The sequence below is a fragment of the Leguminivora glycinivorella genome, chromosome Z (genome assembly GCF_023078275.1).
Source record: "Leguminivora glycinivorella isolate SPB_JAAS2020 chromosome Z, LegGlyc_1.1, whole genome shotgun sequence".
Lineage (NCBI taxonomy): Eukaryota > Metazoa > Arthropoda > Insecta > Lepidoptera > Tortricidae > Leguminivora > Leguminivora glycinivorella.
The window spans coordinates 12,386,609-12,406,659 of record NC_062998.1 but is presented as its reverse complement, the minus strand read 5'-3'; the positions used below and the strand labels follow the sequence as shown (position 1 = coordinate 12,406,659).

Below are 20,051 nucleotides of genomic sequence, written 5' to 3'. Positions count from 1 at the left end.
CAAGGTTTCGCTTTCATCTTGGCTGCAGAAAGAGGAACCGCCGGACTACCCGAGACGTGTTGAAGATCCACCTTCTGAGTGAGAAAAACTGAGAGAGATACAGATTCTCTCAAGACATATGAATATTCTACACGGTGTTTTCTTAGTTACGTTAATTTTATGGATGCATTCCTATTATTCCTACTCTTATAATATCATTTACTTGGCACCCGAGCTTGCCTACGATTTTAATTGGATTCCAGACCATTGAGGTCAAATGGATTCTTGCAATTAAAAATCATCAAAAAAGAAATTTGCACATAGCATACCTGTATTCTTCATCTCCTTGAATACATATAAAATAAAACAACATAACTACCAAATTGTTTATTTCAATCACTTATTTTCAGAATTACATCCTTATTTGGTTATGCTTGGCATAGTTTGTATTATACATTATACACAGTAGTATATTTTATCTTGTACAGGTACTGTATGTATACCTCCAACGACTGAGACCATACCGCCATTTAATCGTTATTCTTTATTTAAAATGTGTTGTGTAAATTCACGGTGTCCTCATAAGTGTACACAATCAAGATACTTAGCCCCATTGAGTGAGTGTTTTTTGTTAAATCCAATGTTTGTAGTTCTTTAAATATATCAATGGTTTATTTGACTAAAGGTAACAATATTTGAGTAAAAAAATGTGTGACCTTCGGTTTTTGGAATGATTGCTGGTACCATATGAGACCGCTAGCCTCGCACAGAGGTAAAAGCACAGAATATATAATAGTACAAGTACAGAAGGCTCACTCCTTTGATGTCCACAAAATGCCGCCATTCTAATTTTTTACCTACATTAACAAACGGACCGCACGCGAGCAGGCGACATTGAATTTTATTGCGCGGCGCGAAAGTCGTCACCACTACTGAATGGGCCGCGAATTCGCGGCCGCCGACATGTACTTGTAGCGCGGCGATAAAAGCGCGGAGTGAGCCGCCCCTGGTAAAAGTAAGAAAATACTATAAAAATCTGTTATAAGTATTTATTAACATACAGACCTTTTCAACATAATAATATGTAATAGGTAGACATGTTAGACTACATTTAATAAAAACCGGCCAAGAGCGTGTCGGGCCACGCTCAGTGTAGGGTTCCGTAGTTTTTCATATTTTTCTCAAAAACTACTGAACCTATCAAGTTCAAAATAATTTTCCTAGAAAGTCTTTATAAAGTTGTACTTTTGTGATTTTTTTCATATTTTTTAAACATATGGTTCAAAAGTTAGAGGGGGGGACGCACTTTTTTTTCCTTTAGGAGCGATTATTTCCGAAAATATTAATATTATCAAAAAACGATCTTAGTAAACCCTAATTTATTTTTAAATACCTATCCAACAATATATCACACGTTTGGGTTAGAATGAAAAAAATATCAGCCCCCACTTTACATGTAGGGGGGGTACCCTAATAAAACATTTTTTTTCCATTTTTTATTTTTGCACTTTATTGGCGTGATTGATATACATATTGGTACCAAATTTCAGCTTTCTAGTGCTAACGGTTACTGAGATTATCCGCGGACGGACGGACGGACGGACGGACGGACGGACGGACGGACGGACGGACGGACGGACAGACAGACATGGCGAAACTATAAGGGTTCCTAGTTGACTACGGAACCCTAAAAAGTAGGTTAGGGAGACCGGGGATAGTTGACTAACTTTTGGCTTCAGCTCATATATCTTTGATGTTTGAATCAATTTAATGAAAATAATTGTTGTTACAGATAGAAGAACTATTCGGGTCTCTAAACCCTTTATTTTTGACGCAAGTATTTATTTGCAATTATAACACGTATCTATTCGATTTTCTAAACTCCAGACTCTTAGTTAACTTACCCCATCTTCGGAGTAAGTTGGCTAGGCGATAATTATTGTAAATAAAGAAATTATAAATTTAAATAAAATTTAAATATAGCCGGGGGCGCCACCCGGGGGCGGGCGAGTGGTCTAGTGGTAAGGACCTAAGGACGTTAGCCGCATAAGCTGACGACCCGGGTTCGATTCCCGGCTCAGCCACCAGTGGCCCCTGGTGGGCCCTGTCGTTTTTTCTTTCGTGTATGATATCTATTTAAATTTATAATTAATATAGTAGTGTGAACTAGTGTGACTACTTGAAAAAAAAAAAAAACAAATTGAAAAATATTCAATAATTTGATTTGTTCCCTAATTGTAATGTAAATACAGAAAATTAATAATTTACAATAAAACAAAGTGTACGTAATGTTAGTAGCTTTTATCGAATTACAAGACACACAAACTTCAATCAATTCAATCAAATGAATTTAAGTGATACCATACGGGACCGCTAGTCTAAAATGGGTATATCTGTTATAATCATAGTACCAGGTAAGGTACAGCGGGGCAAATCTTGACTGGGGGGAAATTGTAACTGATCCATTTTATATTATGATAAAAAAAATCTGTTTATTTCTAAGAAACGTTTATTTATTACATACATGATGATGAGTTCTACATAGATCCACTGCACACGCCTACCATATATAAGCGGGCCGGCTTTTGAGTCTCACGCGTTCGAATTCAGAAAATTCTTATTTTCAACCGGTATTTTAGTGACAAAATCCCGTATCGCCCCCAGTGGACACTCTAATTAATAATTCAAGCATTGTAAAACATGAAAAAAATGGACCAGTTACATTTGCCCCCAGTCGATTGCCCCGCTGTACCTTACATTAAAAAATCATAACAATAAGCGCATGATTGCATAATTAATTAATTATACAAGCTATTACTTCTTCTTCCTGCCAAGTTCCATCCCTGCCATATTTATTGTTAATAATAAGCAATTATCATCTTTTTTTTAATATTACAGCAATTTATTGTTGTGATTAGCAATATTCATTTCAAAATTAAATTCCATGAATTTGGACATACGACGTAACACGGGTACACGGACGTTCATTACATGGACCCTAATTCGGATCCGTGTAACAATGAAGGGACCGCAAACTCAACGTTCTTTCTAAGAATGAAAAGAGATTAAATCGCGTATAATTAATCCATACTATACTATACTATAATATTATAAATGCGAAAGTAACTCTGTCTGTCTGTCTGTCTGTCTGTCTGTCTGTCTGTCTGTTACGCTTTCCCGCTTAAACCACGCAACCGATTTTGATGAAATTTGGAACAGACAATCTTTAGACCCTGAGACAGAACATAGGCTACTTTTTATTTCGAAAAAAAGGGATGAAGGGGTTGAAAAAGAGGTTGAAAGTTTGTATGGGATTTCTTAATTTTAAATGATAAAACCATGAAACTTTATATTTTAGCACTTGATAAGAAATCATTAAACATAATATATTTAAAGTCACATACAGGTCGAACGCGATTAATTAACATTATTTTTACCTTTAAAATAAACATGGTGGGAAATAAACATTAACTAAAAGCGGGTAGATTATATTTATTTGTCTACCCCGAACATTTATATAAATTAATATCGGGTACCGTAGTTTTGTGTTGTTTACATCTCCGGTGACATTTTGCTGGGACGTCAGTCTTCCGCGACCACGGCCAGTGCAACCTGGCCGAAACGTTGGGAAAAAAGGTAAAAATAATGTTAATTAATCGCGTTCGACCTGTACGTGACTTTAAATATGTGTACAAAGCGCGAGAACTTAAAGTGTTATATCATTAAACATCTTGATAAGGGATAGGGATAGGGATAGGGATAGGGATAGGGATAGGGATAGGGATAGCGATAGGGATAGCGATAGGGATAGCGATAGGGATAGCGATAGGGATAGCGATAGCCATAGCGATAGCCATAGCGATAGCGATAGCGATAGCGATACGGATACGGATACGGATACGGATACGGATAATATGGGTATCGTTAGCGGGATACGGATAATCGGTCGGCGGTCTCTTACAATCAATGTGCTCTAAGACGATCGTTGTTTGCTTGCTTGAAGATTACGTTTGCGATAAGTATAAGCAAAATGTAAAAAATTGTAAGGGATAATAGAAAAAAGTACTTTTTACCCACCGATCATAGTGTCGAAATACGGGCTATGTTCATGTTTATAAAGGTTTCCCCAGCGTATATAGAATTACCTACGCTGTGGTCGATGTGTAATATTTCTACAATCATTGCAAGCAAAAGTATTATGTGCAATCGAAATAATCGCAGATAAATATACCTACAGAGAAACCTACGGTCCCTACGGATCCAAATGAAAATCTTAATGAATACTTTTATTACGCGGGCGAAGCCGCGGGTAAAAGCTAGTTTACTTATAAATATATCCTGATGTTTTCCGACGACGACATTAAAAGCTAGTTTTATTTCATGAGTAATAAATAAGGTCAGGTGGGGTAAGGGAAACATACTTCATTTTTTATATTTTATATCAAGCTCTAATCACTTTATTTAATGTCGTATATTCATCTTGACCGACACAAACTATGCTTCTTTAAGTCGGCTTTCTAGGGTTAAATGAATTTTTAAACTAGCTTTAATGCATGTAGCTGAAAATTGATAAAATGTTTAGGCTGGTCCTGCCGTTTCCCTTTCCCGAGTTTTGGGGTAAGGGAAACACTTCTCTAAAATCTCAAAGTATTGGCGCTAGTGCGGATTATACCGAAAATGTAAATTAAAAAAAACATCATCAATCAAATGGAGACTTTGGTTCTTTGACATATAGTTTAAAATAGAAAATATTTACGTAAATTGGAATTCGGGGTAAGGGGAACATACAGGCTTGAGACAGGGGTTGTTAACTAAAAAATATAATTATTTTTAACGATTTTTTTTTACAAGTTTTGTTCGAAAATTCAAATTTCAGAATTGCGAATTTCAAAACGGTTTTTAATTATTAGTAATTATTCGTATTTAAAATACTGAGGCTTGGATCAATACAAAATTTCTGTACTTATATAAATGTGTCTCTAAAAATGTTCATGACCCCTGAAATCGGGAAAAGGAAACATATGTTCCTCTTAACCCGGCTATGGTAGTTCCCGTTACCCCGGTATGTCATTTGTAGGTTGTGTTATTAATCACGTTGAATTTTCATATTTATAGTATAGTTTTCTCAAATTCAAATACATAACATGAACATTCAACATATAAAGTAATATTTACAGATATCAAAAGTCTTCGGACATAACTTTTTGCTACACAAATCACTACATAAATAATACTCGTCCAACTCGTGGTCTTGTAGCACGACAACTGATTTTTTGTTTTTGACAAGGACGCACACTCCTTAGACCTAGCGCTATTTTTGTTTTTGTTTTGTAACTAAATCCTAGGTAGTACCTTACCGACCAACAAATGACCCAGCTATAGTCTATGAATTCAGAGTTACCGATCAGTGTTTCCCTTCCCCCATAGTCCCCCTTACCCCACCTGACCTTACCTAAAGATGAATTTTCTTAAATTTCAATTGGCATGAAGTGGAATTTGCAGCTTGTTGAATTTGCAAAAAAAACTTAATTTTTCCCACTTCGTTACCATTTTTCAAACACTTTGTGCTGCGGTTACAAAGTGAAAAGTATGCGAAATAATAGAAAATTTCGGGACCATTTTTTTATTTCTTGTTTTTTGCCCCAGATCGAAAGGGCTCGTGATTCTGAGTAGGAAAACCATAAATTTTACCTACCTTAGAAAAAATATTTTTGGTGATTATTCTCGCGAAATTGTCAAATGTTAATAATGTACCTACTATTTCAGTTCTTACATGTATGGTGTTTTTCAGAACAAGTTCGCATACCAGGCTATTTCTGTCAGGTCGAAATTTCAAAGGGTCATATGTAGGGTAGGCACTGAAAAACATCGTACGATACACGTGCGAAGAGGAAATCCTAAACAAGCTGTCAAAAATTCGACACGAGTTTCTGCACTTGTATCGTAATGTAGGTCCTATATACCATTCAGAAATAAAACATAAGGGACAACTGTTCGAGAAACATGAACATTTTGAATTAAAATTTTATTAAGTCTGATAAAAATATGTAAAGTAAATAAATGAGTTGGCCGTGGCGTCAGTAGCTACTCAGTTGCTTTTGGCAACTCTAGTTACTAGCTGTCACCTTTAATTTGACAATAGAGTCCATTGATCATTTTAGAACAATTGAGTGAGACTCAATTTCATATTAATTCCGTATCAGCAAAAAGTTCAGAAAATTAATTTTGACAGTTATTAAAATGAAGTGTTTTTTTCTTGCAAAATCTGTAAATTACGCCAATTTTCATTAATTTCAAATCTAGAGGTTTCCTTAGACCGTTTCCGTATAGCATCACCTGTATTCGCATAGTGGCATAGCAAGATCTGGTAGCTGCTGCGCCACGGGTGTGAAAAATAGAACTAAAAAATGGTGAAGAGGCCGGCTGTGCAATTCCCATTAAGTTTGTACAGTTGGATCACGTCTCCGATTTGGATAAAAATTGGTAGGCTGATAGAGTCCATGATGCTGAGCAAGAACCTTCCTTTGTTGTTACCAGATTTCTATGCATTTTCGGTAACAAAAAAGGAAAGTTTCATACAGTCAATCTAGGACATTTTGGGAAACCTAGTGAATCTTGCTCAGCATCATGGACTATCAGCCTACCAATTTTTATCCAAATCAGAGACGTGATCCAAATGTACAAACTAAACGGGAATTGCGGGGCTAGTGACTCGCTGTAGGTACGTAGATCGCTGTAGAATCTGACATCGGATATATGTAGGAAAGAAGCACAAGGAAAAATTTAAAGATGACGGCGTAAATATATGGGATATCGGTCCTACATGTGATATCGGATAGGATAATGTGAAAACGCACTTACCTACATCACGGGGCTAGCAGTGTTGCAGAACGTATGGTATATTCCAAAGGGTAAGTAAAGTAAGTATTGCAAAACAATAAAAAAAATACAACGCGATTTAGATACCTAGGTAGCAAGGAAATGTTATTTGTAAGAGGGGTTAAATAAACTACTTAAACCTATACCCAAGAATAATTCGTTAATATAGATATTATAGCTGTCTCTATAAATCTCCTAAGGCGCATAATATGGAGTGTAGAAAAAACTCCATAAGCTATAGTAACGTATAGTAGCTTTGATATAAACATTAAGAACCATTCGTTTTGTTATTTGACATTGGGCGAATGAATTGAATACAATATTAGTTACAACGCCATCTGTGAAGCGTGAAATTGTCAATGTCATTTTGCCGAAATATTTTTCTTTGGCTGACTGCCGATAGTTGTAGTTTACATTTATGAAGCTAGATGGAGCTTTAGCTGGGCTATTGCTCCGCGGAACGCATTTCGGCGCTTCTATGTGTGCGTGCTTGCGGGGGCTGAGGTAATTGACAAGCGTGGCCTATGAGCTGTCAGTCGCTCCTTTAGTAGCCCCTTAACGTAAAAATTCTGTCACTGTCACCAGCGCCGGCTCTGACGAACATGATTGACGGTAGTTCCTCCATAAGGCACTGGTCCCACCGCGCGTTAGTAAGCTATGAGCTATAAAAACGAACAAAAGATAAGCATCCCTGTGCAAATAAAAGAGACACGGCGATATTGATAGCTCACCGCTGGGCGAGTAACTATAAACCACAGAACACCCCACTAGAAGCCTAATGCAAGCGATATTGTTCGAGACGCAAATCACCAATCCTTGCGGGGTGAGGCGAGAGCGCACGGTGCTGCCGTTGGTCGTTTCAAATAATGGCGCGCCTTTACGCTTAGTCGTAGGGATGGGAATGGGACATGTCTATTATAGACAATGGTACCGGGACCAGTACTGTGGTGAATTTGTTTTGCAACAAATTATAATATTATAGCAGGTTTTCTAACTTATTTATATTTCTTTAGTTATAAAGTATTATTTCTATAAGTAATGGTAAGAAATGCGCAAGTTAGGCGTTTTTGCAAGCTTTTATTTAACTTGCAATGTTAGTATATTCGGGTGAAATCATGCGACTTTTAAAGCAGATATTTTTAACCGATTGAGCTGAAAGCTGAAATTTTGCACACATAATTGTGTAAATCACGTGACGATGCAATATTATGGTATCATGGAGCTGATCTGCTGATGGACCAGAAACGTGGCCATAGATTACATTTCATATCTGATTATGATGTTGACCTCAATTCCAATAAGGCCTAGTTACCCTTCGGGTTGGAAGGTCAGATGGCAGTCGCTTTCATAAAGCTAGTGCCTACGTCAAATCTTGGGATTAGTTGCCAAAGCGGACCCCAGGCTCCCATGAGCCGCGGCGATAACGCAAGGAGGATGATGATTGTGATAGCACCTCAATAAAAATCATTCTACTAACTTTACTGTGCATTTTTACTTACGTTTACTAAGTTAAATTACCAACTAAATATTCTAAACTAATCAATCAACTAAATAACACTACAGACTCTACAGATTCTAGATAATTATTCACAATTACAAATCTGCTTTCTTTTATATTTCATAAAAATTAAAATGGTAGCACATGGTACGAACGGTAGTACGAAGTTCCCGCAACAGACATAAACTAACATGGCCCCATCCCTCGAGGGTTTCCTTGTGAAACCCGATAAATAGAGATAATTTGTCCTTGAAATAACAACATTGTGGAAATTGCACATAGTTCGAAATTCAAAAACCAGTTTGCTCAACTTATCGGGTTTCACCAGTAAACCCTCGCCCTAGTCGTTTACGTGAAAGGGATAGCATATCGCATTGTTAACTAGGCAAAAAGGGATGGACGCGCCTCGGCGCCGCTCAGTACAACCATATTGACCAGTATAAATGAACTCCGCGGATAATAAACAATATTCAACAAAATAATTAATTTGACTTAACTGTGGAAGTGTTAGAAGACTTGCGACACCACTTTATGCTGCAAGAGACCATTGTTTGCAACCAATTTTTCGTATGCTTGGTGACCGCGAGTCGCCCTGTAAGGGCCGTCTTGTTGGGTTGGTCTGTGCTATAAACATAGCCGTGCCTCTTTTATTTACAGGGAGTACTTATCTTTTGTTCGTTGTTATAGCCGATAGCTCATAGTTTACTAGCTCGCGGTGGGACCAGTGCCTTATGTGAGATCAGCGCCCTCTGCGCAAACTTACTATGCCTTGCATTCCCAATTGGCAAGGCAGGTTCATTGCTTCACTCTGTGAGGACCAGCGTATTCCGGATACCGCGCTGATTTTCAAATCAAATCTTTAAATATTATGCCATTACGAATAAGACTACCCATCTTCTTGAATGAAACTACATACTTATCTGTATATATTTGTTATTTTGCATTCTGTGGGACACCTATGACGATAGCACTTTTTATTATACTGTGCCTGTATTATGTGATTATTACTGATTATGATTAATTAGTATTTTAGATTCTGTCACACTGCAACAGTAACATATTTACGGTGAGGGCGTAAATTATATTGGATTCAATATCATTTAAGTATTATACTGTGCTGTGCTACTTGTCACATCACCTTTTACAGAAAAGTGTAATGTGAATATGACACTTTTGGTAGTCGGTTCGAAAAGTGAAGAGTCTGTTGAGTTTCCTTCTGTATACACTTTACCTTAAATACACGGTGTAACACGAGGAGACCGAAAGATTTTAACTACGGATTTCTGAAAGCAAAATAAAGATAAAATCTTTGGATAAAATGTTATACCTATGAAGTCAAGCAAATATAGCCAAAAAAATTTTTTTCACATATATTGTCACATAAATAGTAAATGTTATTGCTAAAACTGGCAATTATAATAATAATTTTCTTTTTTTTTCTAAAAAAATACATTTATGCAATGAGTCACTAGTTACTTTTTGATATCTATCAACGAGGATAGTTAGATTATGTCAGATAACGGCATCATCGCCATCAAAGATGGATTGTTCTGAGAAAAATAATTGTTATTTTTTTTAACGCAACTCTGAAAGTAAGCAAAATCCAGAAAAGTTTATATGACATTTTAGTCTTCTAAAATGATGAGGAATACGCTGTTAAAATTATTCGGTTTCCTCATGTTACACCGTGTATACTGTCATTCAGTTAAGGGTGGTAAGGTAGGGGTAGGACTGTCTGTTGGCAAAATAATACACAATGAAACAGTAAGGAAACTTCGTTTATTGGTGAAAGGTATACGTAATATATTCTCGTATGTTATTGTATTAGATCAATATATAATAGTGCGTAAGCTTAATACTATCTGACCGTTAAAAGAATGTGTTTAGAACATTATGTAAATGTTTAGATTATTGATAAAACCAATTACAAGATCCCGAAACAATCAAAACATGCTTTTGGAATAACTCTGATGTTGTTTAAAATAACCAATTGGTTATGCCGCGCAAAATCTTATTTATCGTAGCAGAATGTACCTATTGGAAGTCTGCACCATTCATACGAGGGGCGGATGATGGTCCCACGGCCAAGCAAAATTACATTAACACCCTAGAGCTGGGCATCAAGCTTACAGAATGTTAGTCGGTGGTGTATTGAAAGCTAAAAGTAGGTAGGTACATAATATGGCGAAGCATTCCAGTTGACACGAAATGCTATGAAATAATGCGCTATTCGCTACATATCTAAAAATAGTGCTGTAACTGTCTCGAATCCGACTGCACTTTTAGTGACGACGACGAGTAAAAAGTCTCGGTATAAATAAAAACTGTAAAGGCCACACGTCTACGCATACGCGTCCGATGTGGCTCGGCCTTAAGGAAACCTTTTTTTTTATACAGTATAAACTGTAATATCATTAATATTCGAATTTATAAAAATCGTCTACCGTCATTGTGAATCGTTAACAAATACTTCGTGAAATTACAACACTATGCTTTACTGGCCGTGAAATTATCTTCCATCTCTCGAAAAACCTGGTGCAAAATAAAATTACATTACTAAAAATATTCTATGATATACTAAAATCATATGAACACATTTCTTCTTAATTCTACATCTAAAATAAAAATCCACACCAATCTAAAACTACCAATACAACATATGATTGAGTTTTCTTAATGGTTGGTCGTAACGGTTGATTCAGCAGTAATACAAACGATTCAATAGTCATACAAAAGCAAATTCAGCAGTAATACAAAGATTTATATAAATATAATATAGTATATGTTTATTCAGGTTTAATTTTTAAATCATTTTGAACCCTAATATGAAGCGGTCAACGCTCAAAAAAGAGACCCCTATGATTGCGCACTGGGTGGGGTGAAATTTAAAATTCGTGGTACTTCTGGGCACCCTGTATAATACGTGGTTTTCAAAGCAATTAGTGCGGATTTGCAGCTTGAAATAAAAAAGGCAAGTATTTAGAATTCCGCACACAAAATGGAAGACCTGGGATGCTATAAAGGACTAGCAGAATATTAACAAACGACTGACTGGAGTTGGAAGTATCGACATAGTGTAGGTATTTCGTTTAGGAGTATACCTTCGGTTCAACCAGCTGACAAAATAGACTGAAACCTCAGTTAAAATAATACAAGGATTCTAGGGGTATAACAGGTTAACACACATTTACCTGTATGAAATAAATGCTTCTTGGATTAAAAGTTTGCTGATTTTAGAAAAAGGGAGCGTTAAATTAATAATAAATGTCAGTCGTTAACATCGTCGTTATTATATTATTTCACAATGGTTGATGACGTTCGCGGACGCAAATATATGAAAATTGATAATTACATTATGAATACCTTTAAATAATTGACTCCTAATATGTTTCCCCTAATACCGTTTTATTTTTGTTACTGCGTTGCTGACTTATATATATATTATATAAAAAATATATAAAGCAAAATCTTTCATCTATTACAAAATTAGAAACAAGCGAAACAAGCGATTTTCACTAAACTACTCAATTAGCTACACAATTAATAATTCTATATAGATTATTAGCATTTTTTTTTGTATTACAAACTGATCAAACCTATTTAGGTAGTACTGATGCTGGTGGGATCAATTTAACTCTAGATTGATAATCTATGTTATCAAATACAAGACCAAAACTATTGGCAGACCGAAAAACATGGTACTTAACTGTAATGTAAACTATAACTTAAATTACTACATAATTACCTCGGAAGCTAAATATGAATTTAAACAATTGTAAATAGTAGATAACAAACGAATATTTATAAAAAGCCTCAATATAGATTTTTTTAAAGTTCAACAAACAAAATTCGATTAATATTTATAAAAAGTTAGCAAGACTCTGGGATTCTTGATTGCCAAGCCTTACTAAGTATTGTTTAGCCTCGTAATACGTGTAAGCCGTTTAGAAAAGGCCAGCACCCGGACCAGAACGGAACGGGTCGCGGGACCGGAAGTCTCTTATCAACTGTGTTTGTTACGAGACGAGACTTGGTTCCACTATCTTTACAGGCTACAGACGTTTATAACGCCCGCCTGTGCCTACCTACGGTTATGATGACATCACGATAATATATAATAAGTAACTTTTATGGCTTATGCCAGCCATGAACAGATACATTAAATTAATACAATAACTTTACTAGTTTATTGTATTTTTAATAGAATTTTGGTTGTTTCACTCTTTCAGCGAAAAGAATAAGAACCTTGTAATATTTTTGGTCACAAATAAAACCAGATCATTATCTAAATGATCGCCATTTGTTTAAAAAAAAAAAACAGTAAACTACTTAAGAAAAATAAAATATTTATACAACTTATGTTTAGACCAGCGTTTACTATGTATTATAACCAGAAAACCACTACAAACATACAAAACTATTTTACTTGCTGAGTTACCCTGGAAAAAGAGATAAAATATAGAACGTAAAAGTTACTTTCTGCAATTTCTATGTATTTTTGTTGATAAATGTTTAGAAATTGGTGAAAACTATATCACTAAAATATATATTTTGAACTGTCTGTCCTCACAGTTGACTTGAGGCACAAGTTGAAATCAGACGCAGTGGCCGACTAGTTCGATAGCTTCGATATAAATGCCAGAATTGATGCCTAGATTTATCCTTTTTAGCAGAGATGTTAACTATTTGAAATAAAAGCATTTCAAATAGAAATACAAAATACCTATTTTGTATTTTAAATACTTTTATCTAAAACTATTTTGTATTTTATTTGAAATACTTTTTAGTACAAGTATTTTGCATTTTCTACCGCTTCTACATACAAAATGCTTTTTGTCACTTTTTGACGTAAGATAGATGGTACCGAGCGCGTATTCTATTTTTTCTTTGTCTGTCTAAGTTCCTATAATAACTAAGGTTCAATAAATACTAAGCGATTTGTTGCTAGATCCCAAAGCACCCTGACCGTGAACATCGAATAATCGGGGAAAATCCATATCGATTCGTATACCTAATAACTGTAGGCATTTCTATTTAGTGCAGCTGTAATGTATTATGATTAATTAACATTACTATTGTTTTAGGATTTTTTTTAATATTTCATACATATTGCAATATAACTCTTTCATTCGATTTTTCTTATATTAGGTAAAAGACATGGAGAGTTGGAGACAGTCCATTTTTGGCTTCACTTTTTAACGTGTTAATTTTATAGAGCCAGATTTCTGGGCTCTCTGGTGATTGTGTTTAAAACACATCTTTAAAATAAAAGTTTTACCTTATGTCAAAAAGGTATTTTATTTGAATAAAGGTATTTTGAAAATACCTATTTTGCATTTTGTATTTCAAATACCTTTTTGTAAAACTATTTTGTATTTTTATTTGAAAGAGGTAAAAAACCAAAGTATTTGCATTTTGTATTTAAATACATTGCACTACCTATTTTTTAACATCTCTGCTGGCAGTACTAAAATGAGTGATAAAAATTTAAGAACTTAGTATTCAGACGAGTAAACTGTTTTGTGGATTACATTTGATTACAAAAATGTGGCAGTTCACAATTTTGTTACATTAACTATCTTGACGTAACTGAACGCGACATTATAAAATACATTTACTGTTATGAATTATTCACTATTTTTCATGACTATTTCCATGTCGAAGAATTGCAGTCAGTTTATTTTATCTGAATACACGTTACTCGTGGTTTTAAATATCAGCTCAACTTAACACATAAATCATAATACATAGAATTTATGCAGACCATAAATATCAGTTCTATTTTAAAAGTATAAATTACAGACACTAAAAGGCCACTTGCACCAACGAAAAACTAGGGTTAACCCACCATTTTATATGGAATTTGACAGTTGACAGCCCACTAACCCTGAGTTAAGTGGTTGGTGCAAGTGGGGCTAAGAGTGTAAAACAAAAACAAGAGTTAAAGTTTAGATACTTCAACCATATAAAATATAACATATACTATATGTTGAGGCTTGCCGTATATTAAGTATAAGTTAATTCTTATTATTTAATATATAAAAATAAAGAGTAGCAAAACTTAATAACTCTATTAATGCATAATGCAAATTAGAGAAAAATGAGTTGGAAACAAGGAAAATTTGAATGACCATAAAAACAACCTAACAGTGTTTATGGTTGCACATTGTATGTATAGAGGCCAATGCAACTATTTACACAGATTGCATTCAACAGTAGCCAATGTCTGATTTAGAGAACATGCCAACTACTTAAATAGACAAATGTATACATAGCAACTAAGAATTAAAGAGTGTAACAATTAAGAATAAATTAATATTTTGGAATAAGAACATGAATATATACTTCTATAACCATTATATGCTCAAGGCTTAGCCAAAGGTTCATTGCACTAAATAGTTTCTTATCTAATTTTTTGTGAAACAAAAATAAGTCTACAAGTAAACATTGAAATAGAAAATATTCAAATACAGTAGTATTATAGTTGAAACTTACACGTTTCTATTTTTGTCTTTGGATTGGAGTATATATATGTAGGGCCATAACACATTTAAGAGGCAATCGTTTGTAACATTTGGTCAAGTGGAATACCTGAAATTCTTAGTACTTGAAATAATCGGTATATTGCGTATATCAAACATTAATTGCACACAAAAGCGTAAATCGTTAACGACTGCCACACCATAGCTAATGGCGCAAGTTTGCGTGCCTTCAAACTTGACTTATGGAGCCCTAACCAAGTTTTACAAAACATTTACAGGTTAACCTAAAACATCCACAGACCACCCTATTTCAAAAACTTAGTATCTAAATGTTATCAAATAATAAAGTTAATCTTTAAAATAGAAAAATAAAAAAATGATTAACTTAATACTGCACATTAATTTAAACTCTAAATCAGTCGAGGCATTGTTAAAGTCAAATAAAAAATATATTTGTTGTTTCACATAAGTATGTGAATATTGAATGTTTGATTCCCTATTAATAAAGCTTTCACGTGGAACAATTTTCTTATTGGTGTACTAATTTTAAGATATAAAATTATAGCCTGATAGCAATTTGAACACATTCCAATATAAGTGAACTGATAATGAGAACATGGTAGCAAGAGGAGCTGTCTTATTTCCTTCACATGAATATTATCAGTATTTCATATATAAGAACATGATCAACTAGCTATACTGCTTAATCTAACTGTACTAATCTACTAACTAAATTCTAAACTTTAAATGGTAATAATAAAGCAAGTCGTGAGGCGGGATATTTGCATCAGTCTTGTGTAATTCTCAATCATGAAAATTATTTTTTACTGTCATCATTTCAACTATTTGGTAATCATGTAAAAAATGAAATTAGTTATACCCTTTTATGTACAGGTGTGTAGGTTGCTTAATCAGTTCAATTCTGATTTTAATGATGAGAGTGTTGCATCAAGCACTCTACCAGCTGCATAACCGGGGATGTTGAGGTATGCGGGCTTGTCATGCTCGCACAGTCCTGGCTGTGTGCAGCAGCGATTGCCCGAAGAGCTGGCAGAGCTTGGCGCACCACTCAGTCCTCCGCCAATTCCTCCTTCCGATGATCCCTGACAAATCATTTTATGGTTTGTAAATTGTTCCAAAGAACGCAGCTGTTCTCCACAGTTGTCACATTTCAGTTCCCGGGCATGCACTTTCTTATGGCTGTTTAATGACCTGGAGTTGTCAAACACCTTTGGGCACATATCGCAATATTTCAGCACTTTCTCTCCAGTGCAAACCACTTTGTGGTTGTTAAGTCTGTCTAATGACATATAGCGTTTGTTATTGCAAAGATCACATTTGAACTGCTTTTGAGGCACTCTGCCAGTATGGACTTGCATATGTTTACGTAGGTTACTCTTATCTTTGATGTACTTTGAACATACAGAACACTTGTTTACATCTTTGCGAGTGTGATTAGCATCTAAATGTCTTCTTAGATGTGATTTCTTGTGAAAAGGTTCCAAGCAGATTTGGCATCTGAATGGCTTTTGCGCAGGATGTACACCAGTTAGATGCGTGTTAAATTCCAGAATAGTGGGGTAGCTTTTTCTGCAATGTGGACAATGGAATAGCTTCCGGCAGATTGCAGCACTGGAATCACAAAAGGGATCTGAACAATCATCACAGAAGGAATCTAAACCTACAGGTGGTGTCACAGTGCTTCTGTAGTGGTCTAGGTCACTCCCTAAAGGATCACGTTCAGGGGATGGTGCTCCTCTTGGTTCCTGCTTAACCTTAGCCTGGTCACTATTTTCTGAAAAATCATCATGTGATGGAGTGGTCCTAGAAGTACTTGCCAACATCCACCATGGATTATAGTGCCATGGGCCTAAAGCTGATTGTACTCCTTGGCCTTTTATGTCCCCAGGCTTTGTTTGAGTTTCCGCATTAGAGAACCCAGGAAAACTGGGCAACTCTTGGTGTTTAGTCCGCTCAAATATACTGTGCTGTGATATAAGATTTTCATAATCACTTGAGTCCAATTTCCTATCACTTTGTTCCCGTTTAGACATTTTCACTGAAATCAAGAAATAAGCACTTTATACATTACCACTATAGAAAAACAGTAACAAATTCATAAACAATAGAAATTTCAATAAAATTAAATAGAAACTTAAAACTCATTGTTATATTACAGTCATGCTGTTATTGGAATTACCTACATTATATAAAAAAAATATTGGTCATGTTGCATCTTTGCACTTTTACGTAGTGTTAATAAACTAACTATTGAGTACAAAATTATGAAATATATAAACGTTTAATTTAACTGTATGTTATATTGTCCTCGGTTACCGCGATAGTTAATCATGAAATAAAACTATGGAAACGGATTAAATCCGTTTCCAGAGTTTTATTTCATGATTAACTGTATGTTGCCATAAAAGTCTAGAACGGATTGAAACAAGAACATTATGAATGTATCATAATAATGTTATTCTAATTAGTTCTCCAATAAACAAATAAAATAAAAAGTAAGGGCAATGCTAAAAAAACAAATATGCAAATAATGATACTTTGTCAATAGAACAATTACATGTTTGTATTCAAAACATTCCTTATCTGTAGCATGAGACAACAAAACGAGAAAAAGAGAGCGTCTATTGCGCGCCATTTTGTTTTTAACAAAATAACTTATAAAACAAAGTTTAAAATTACAAACATGCTATTGTATCTAAATATTATTACTTAATAAAAATGAAAATTGACAAGTATTATATCGTTACAATATTAATATTGTATGCAAATAAACCTAGTATCAGTACAGATAGAAACATAAACAATGCACACGCCCAAGGAAATTTTATCACCCTTGCGTAATCGACTATGAATCTAAAAAGTGTACAATTACGCAGCTTATTGAGTTATAGAATCACAGTTATTCGAAGCTAAAATGTTGCATCACAAGCCATAGAAGTAGGGGACACATCTAAAATATCTGGGCTTCCGGGAATCGGAAGAATAGATTCAATAATATGTTGTCTTTATGTCTGTAAACAACGCAATTACGCGCCTAACTATTTTTACCGCGTCTTTTTATTTCGCGGTATATTGTATGTGTTTATTTGCTAAGTTACAAAAGACATTTCGTTAATAATTATACATAATCTATAGATTGTAACGAACAAGATTTGTGAATAAACAAACATGAAACTTTTAAGTTTATATTGTGGATAGCCATATTCTTATTAGAATCAGTTTCGCATGGGCAACTGTAATTTTATTTGGTGTATTACTAAGTAAATCGTTAATGAAAAATGTTTCAGTAATAACTTTGAAATACATACATTTACGGCGAATTCCTTTTAAAATTTCAACAAGTTTTTTCAATGAACATCGGCCATTTTGTTTGGTTGCAAGTGTTTTGAAGTTTATCTTGTCTGTGGACAAGCGGACAAGGTTTGGTTTGTTTGTGCTAACAGACGGACGTACTGGACTACGGTGTAAGCCCAGCCTGCTGATCTCTTTTTCATAGCGTCAATAAAGCTAGGAACAAGAATCTTATATATATCTCTGGATAGTGCGTGCCGACCAATGAGTTGAAGCCAGAAAATTTGACCTTGAATTACGTCACGCCGGTCTTGCATCTCTTTCTTTAGGGTGTCCATGATTAAGCATACATTAGGGATATCCCGCGGAATTTGACGTATTACATCTCTCGACACAGGCTTAAAACCTTTGAACCTCCGTTTTGACAATATTCTCAGCTTGATATGATATTGATATGTGTTAAAATGTCAAATATTAATATTAGCGCCATCTATCTGAGCGTACCCCAAAGGTGTATCGCCATCTAGCTCACCGTACCTTTTTCTGTATGGTTTTCAGGTAAGTTTTTTCTTAGACTTTATCTGTCTATACGGAGTTACATAAGTATTTGTCTTTTACTAACTGACACCTGTGTTTATTAAAGCATGCAATGGAATATTTTAGTGTTTTGGTCATCACAATAATATTTTGGTAGTAACTACTGGGAAAACTAATCCCAGTAGCTATCAACCCCCGGTGTGGTAATTAACAATGTGGGGGAAATCCCAGTAGTTAGGACAGGTAAAAACTTGGTGGTAACTAGTGGGAATAGCCACAAAAATATAAGGGAAGTATTTGTCAATGGGGAAATAATGAAATACTAGGACGTTTTAAAACAGTATCTTTATTCTTAAGCGCCGCCCCAAATCTCAAGGAAGGTGGTTCTCAATTCGTACGTATTTCAATTCTCTTCGCATGTATATATGTATCTCAATTTAATGTTTAGGTCACGATATATCCGTCGTTACTGGACTGATTTTTAAAATTTCTTTCTGTGTCATAATCTTCAGGCTTAAAGTGCAAATCTGCAAATTGTCGAACGCTCTGAAACATTTCCTTTTATCGGTACAATCGACAGCCAACAGCCAATGCTGCCTCCTTCCTTCATCTTTTGGAACACTGAAAAGTTTAATATTATTCATGTTAATTGTAAAGACATAAATTATATAAAGTTGGTATTATTATACTGTGATATGAACTATGAACATAGAAACCGTACCAAGTTGATAGATTTAGCTCCATTCAATAAGAGTAAATACCATGCAAGAAAAAAGATTGGTCACCCTAGTCGTAAAACCACACATAGCATTATTTTTCTTTAAAGGTCATATTTATCGTTCTAAACCTATTCGTGGGAATTTTGATATAATTTGAGACAATGAAACCAATATAATGATAAGAACTAACCAAGATTACAAGCAAAATAGAAGAAAATTTATTGCCAGTGAGGTTTATGAACATTTTTGTAAAATAAGTACTTACTTGTGAAATTTTACGTCGGATTTCGGTTTCCATTTACTTCCACAATGGTTCACTATGCAATACATAGCTCAGAACTTAAGTAAATCGTCGAAAAACGTTTATTTTGCAAAATAAATCTCTGAATCGGTGAATGAATTTTGACAATTCTGACATATCGGGCATATTTTTTTATTATTAGTGTTCCCATAGTACGCAGGAGGTAAATACCGGAGAAATAAGGTTTTTGATTGAGTTTTTTTTTGTATAATACAAAGAAAAGTAAGTCAATTTGATTGAAGAATGTTTTATACGTTTTTTTTATTAACTTATCTGGCAATACATCACAGTGTTGGAATGAGATAGAACATAGGAGTAAAGGTGAATGAACCTGGCTTCAACTC

General features: G+C 34.7%; 1 protein-coding gene across 1 annotated transcript; it reads right to left on the bottom strand.

Moving 5' to 3' along the window:
* Positions 1-11,881: 11,881 nt before the first annotated feature.
* LOC125241189 (zinc finger protein 664-like) lies at positions 11,882-18,249 on the bottom strand. Its single transcript, XM_048149547.1, has 2 exons — positions 18,168-18,249; positions 11,882-16,897 (listed from the first exon to the last, which is right to left on the bottom strand). The coding sequence occupies exon 2, from the start codon at positions 16,890-16,892 to the stop codon at positions 15,750-15,752; it is 1,143 nt and encodes a 380-aa protein (XP_048005504.1). The 5' UTR covers positions 16,893-16,897; positions 18,168-18,249; the 3' UTR covers positions 11,882-15,749.
* Positions 18,250-20,051: the final 1,802 nt, after the last annotated feature.

Excerpts from the sequence above, each read along its gene's own strand:
- LOC125241189 (XM_048149547.1), bottom strand. The coding sequence starts at position 16,892 with ATGTCTAAACGGGAACAAAGTGATAGGAAATTGGACTCAAGTGATTAT.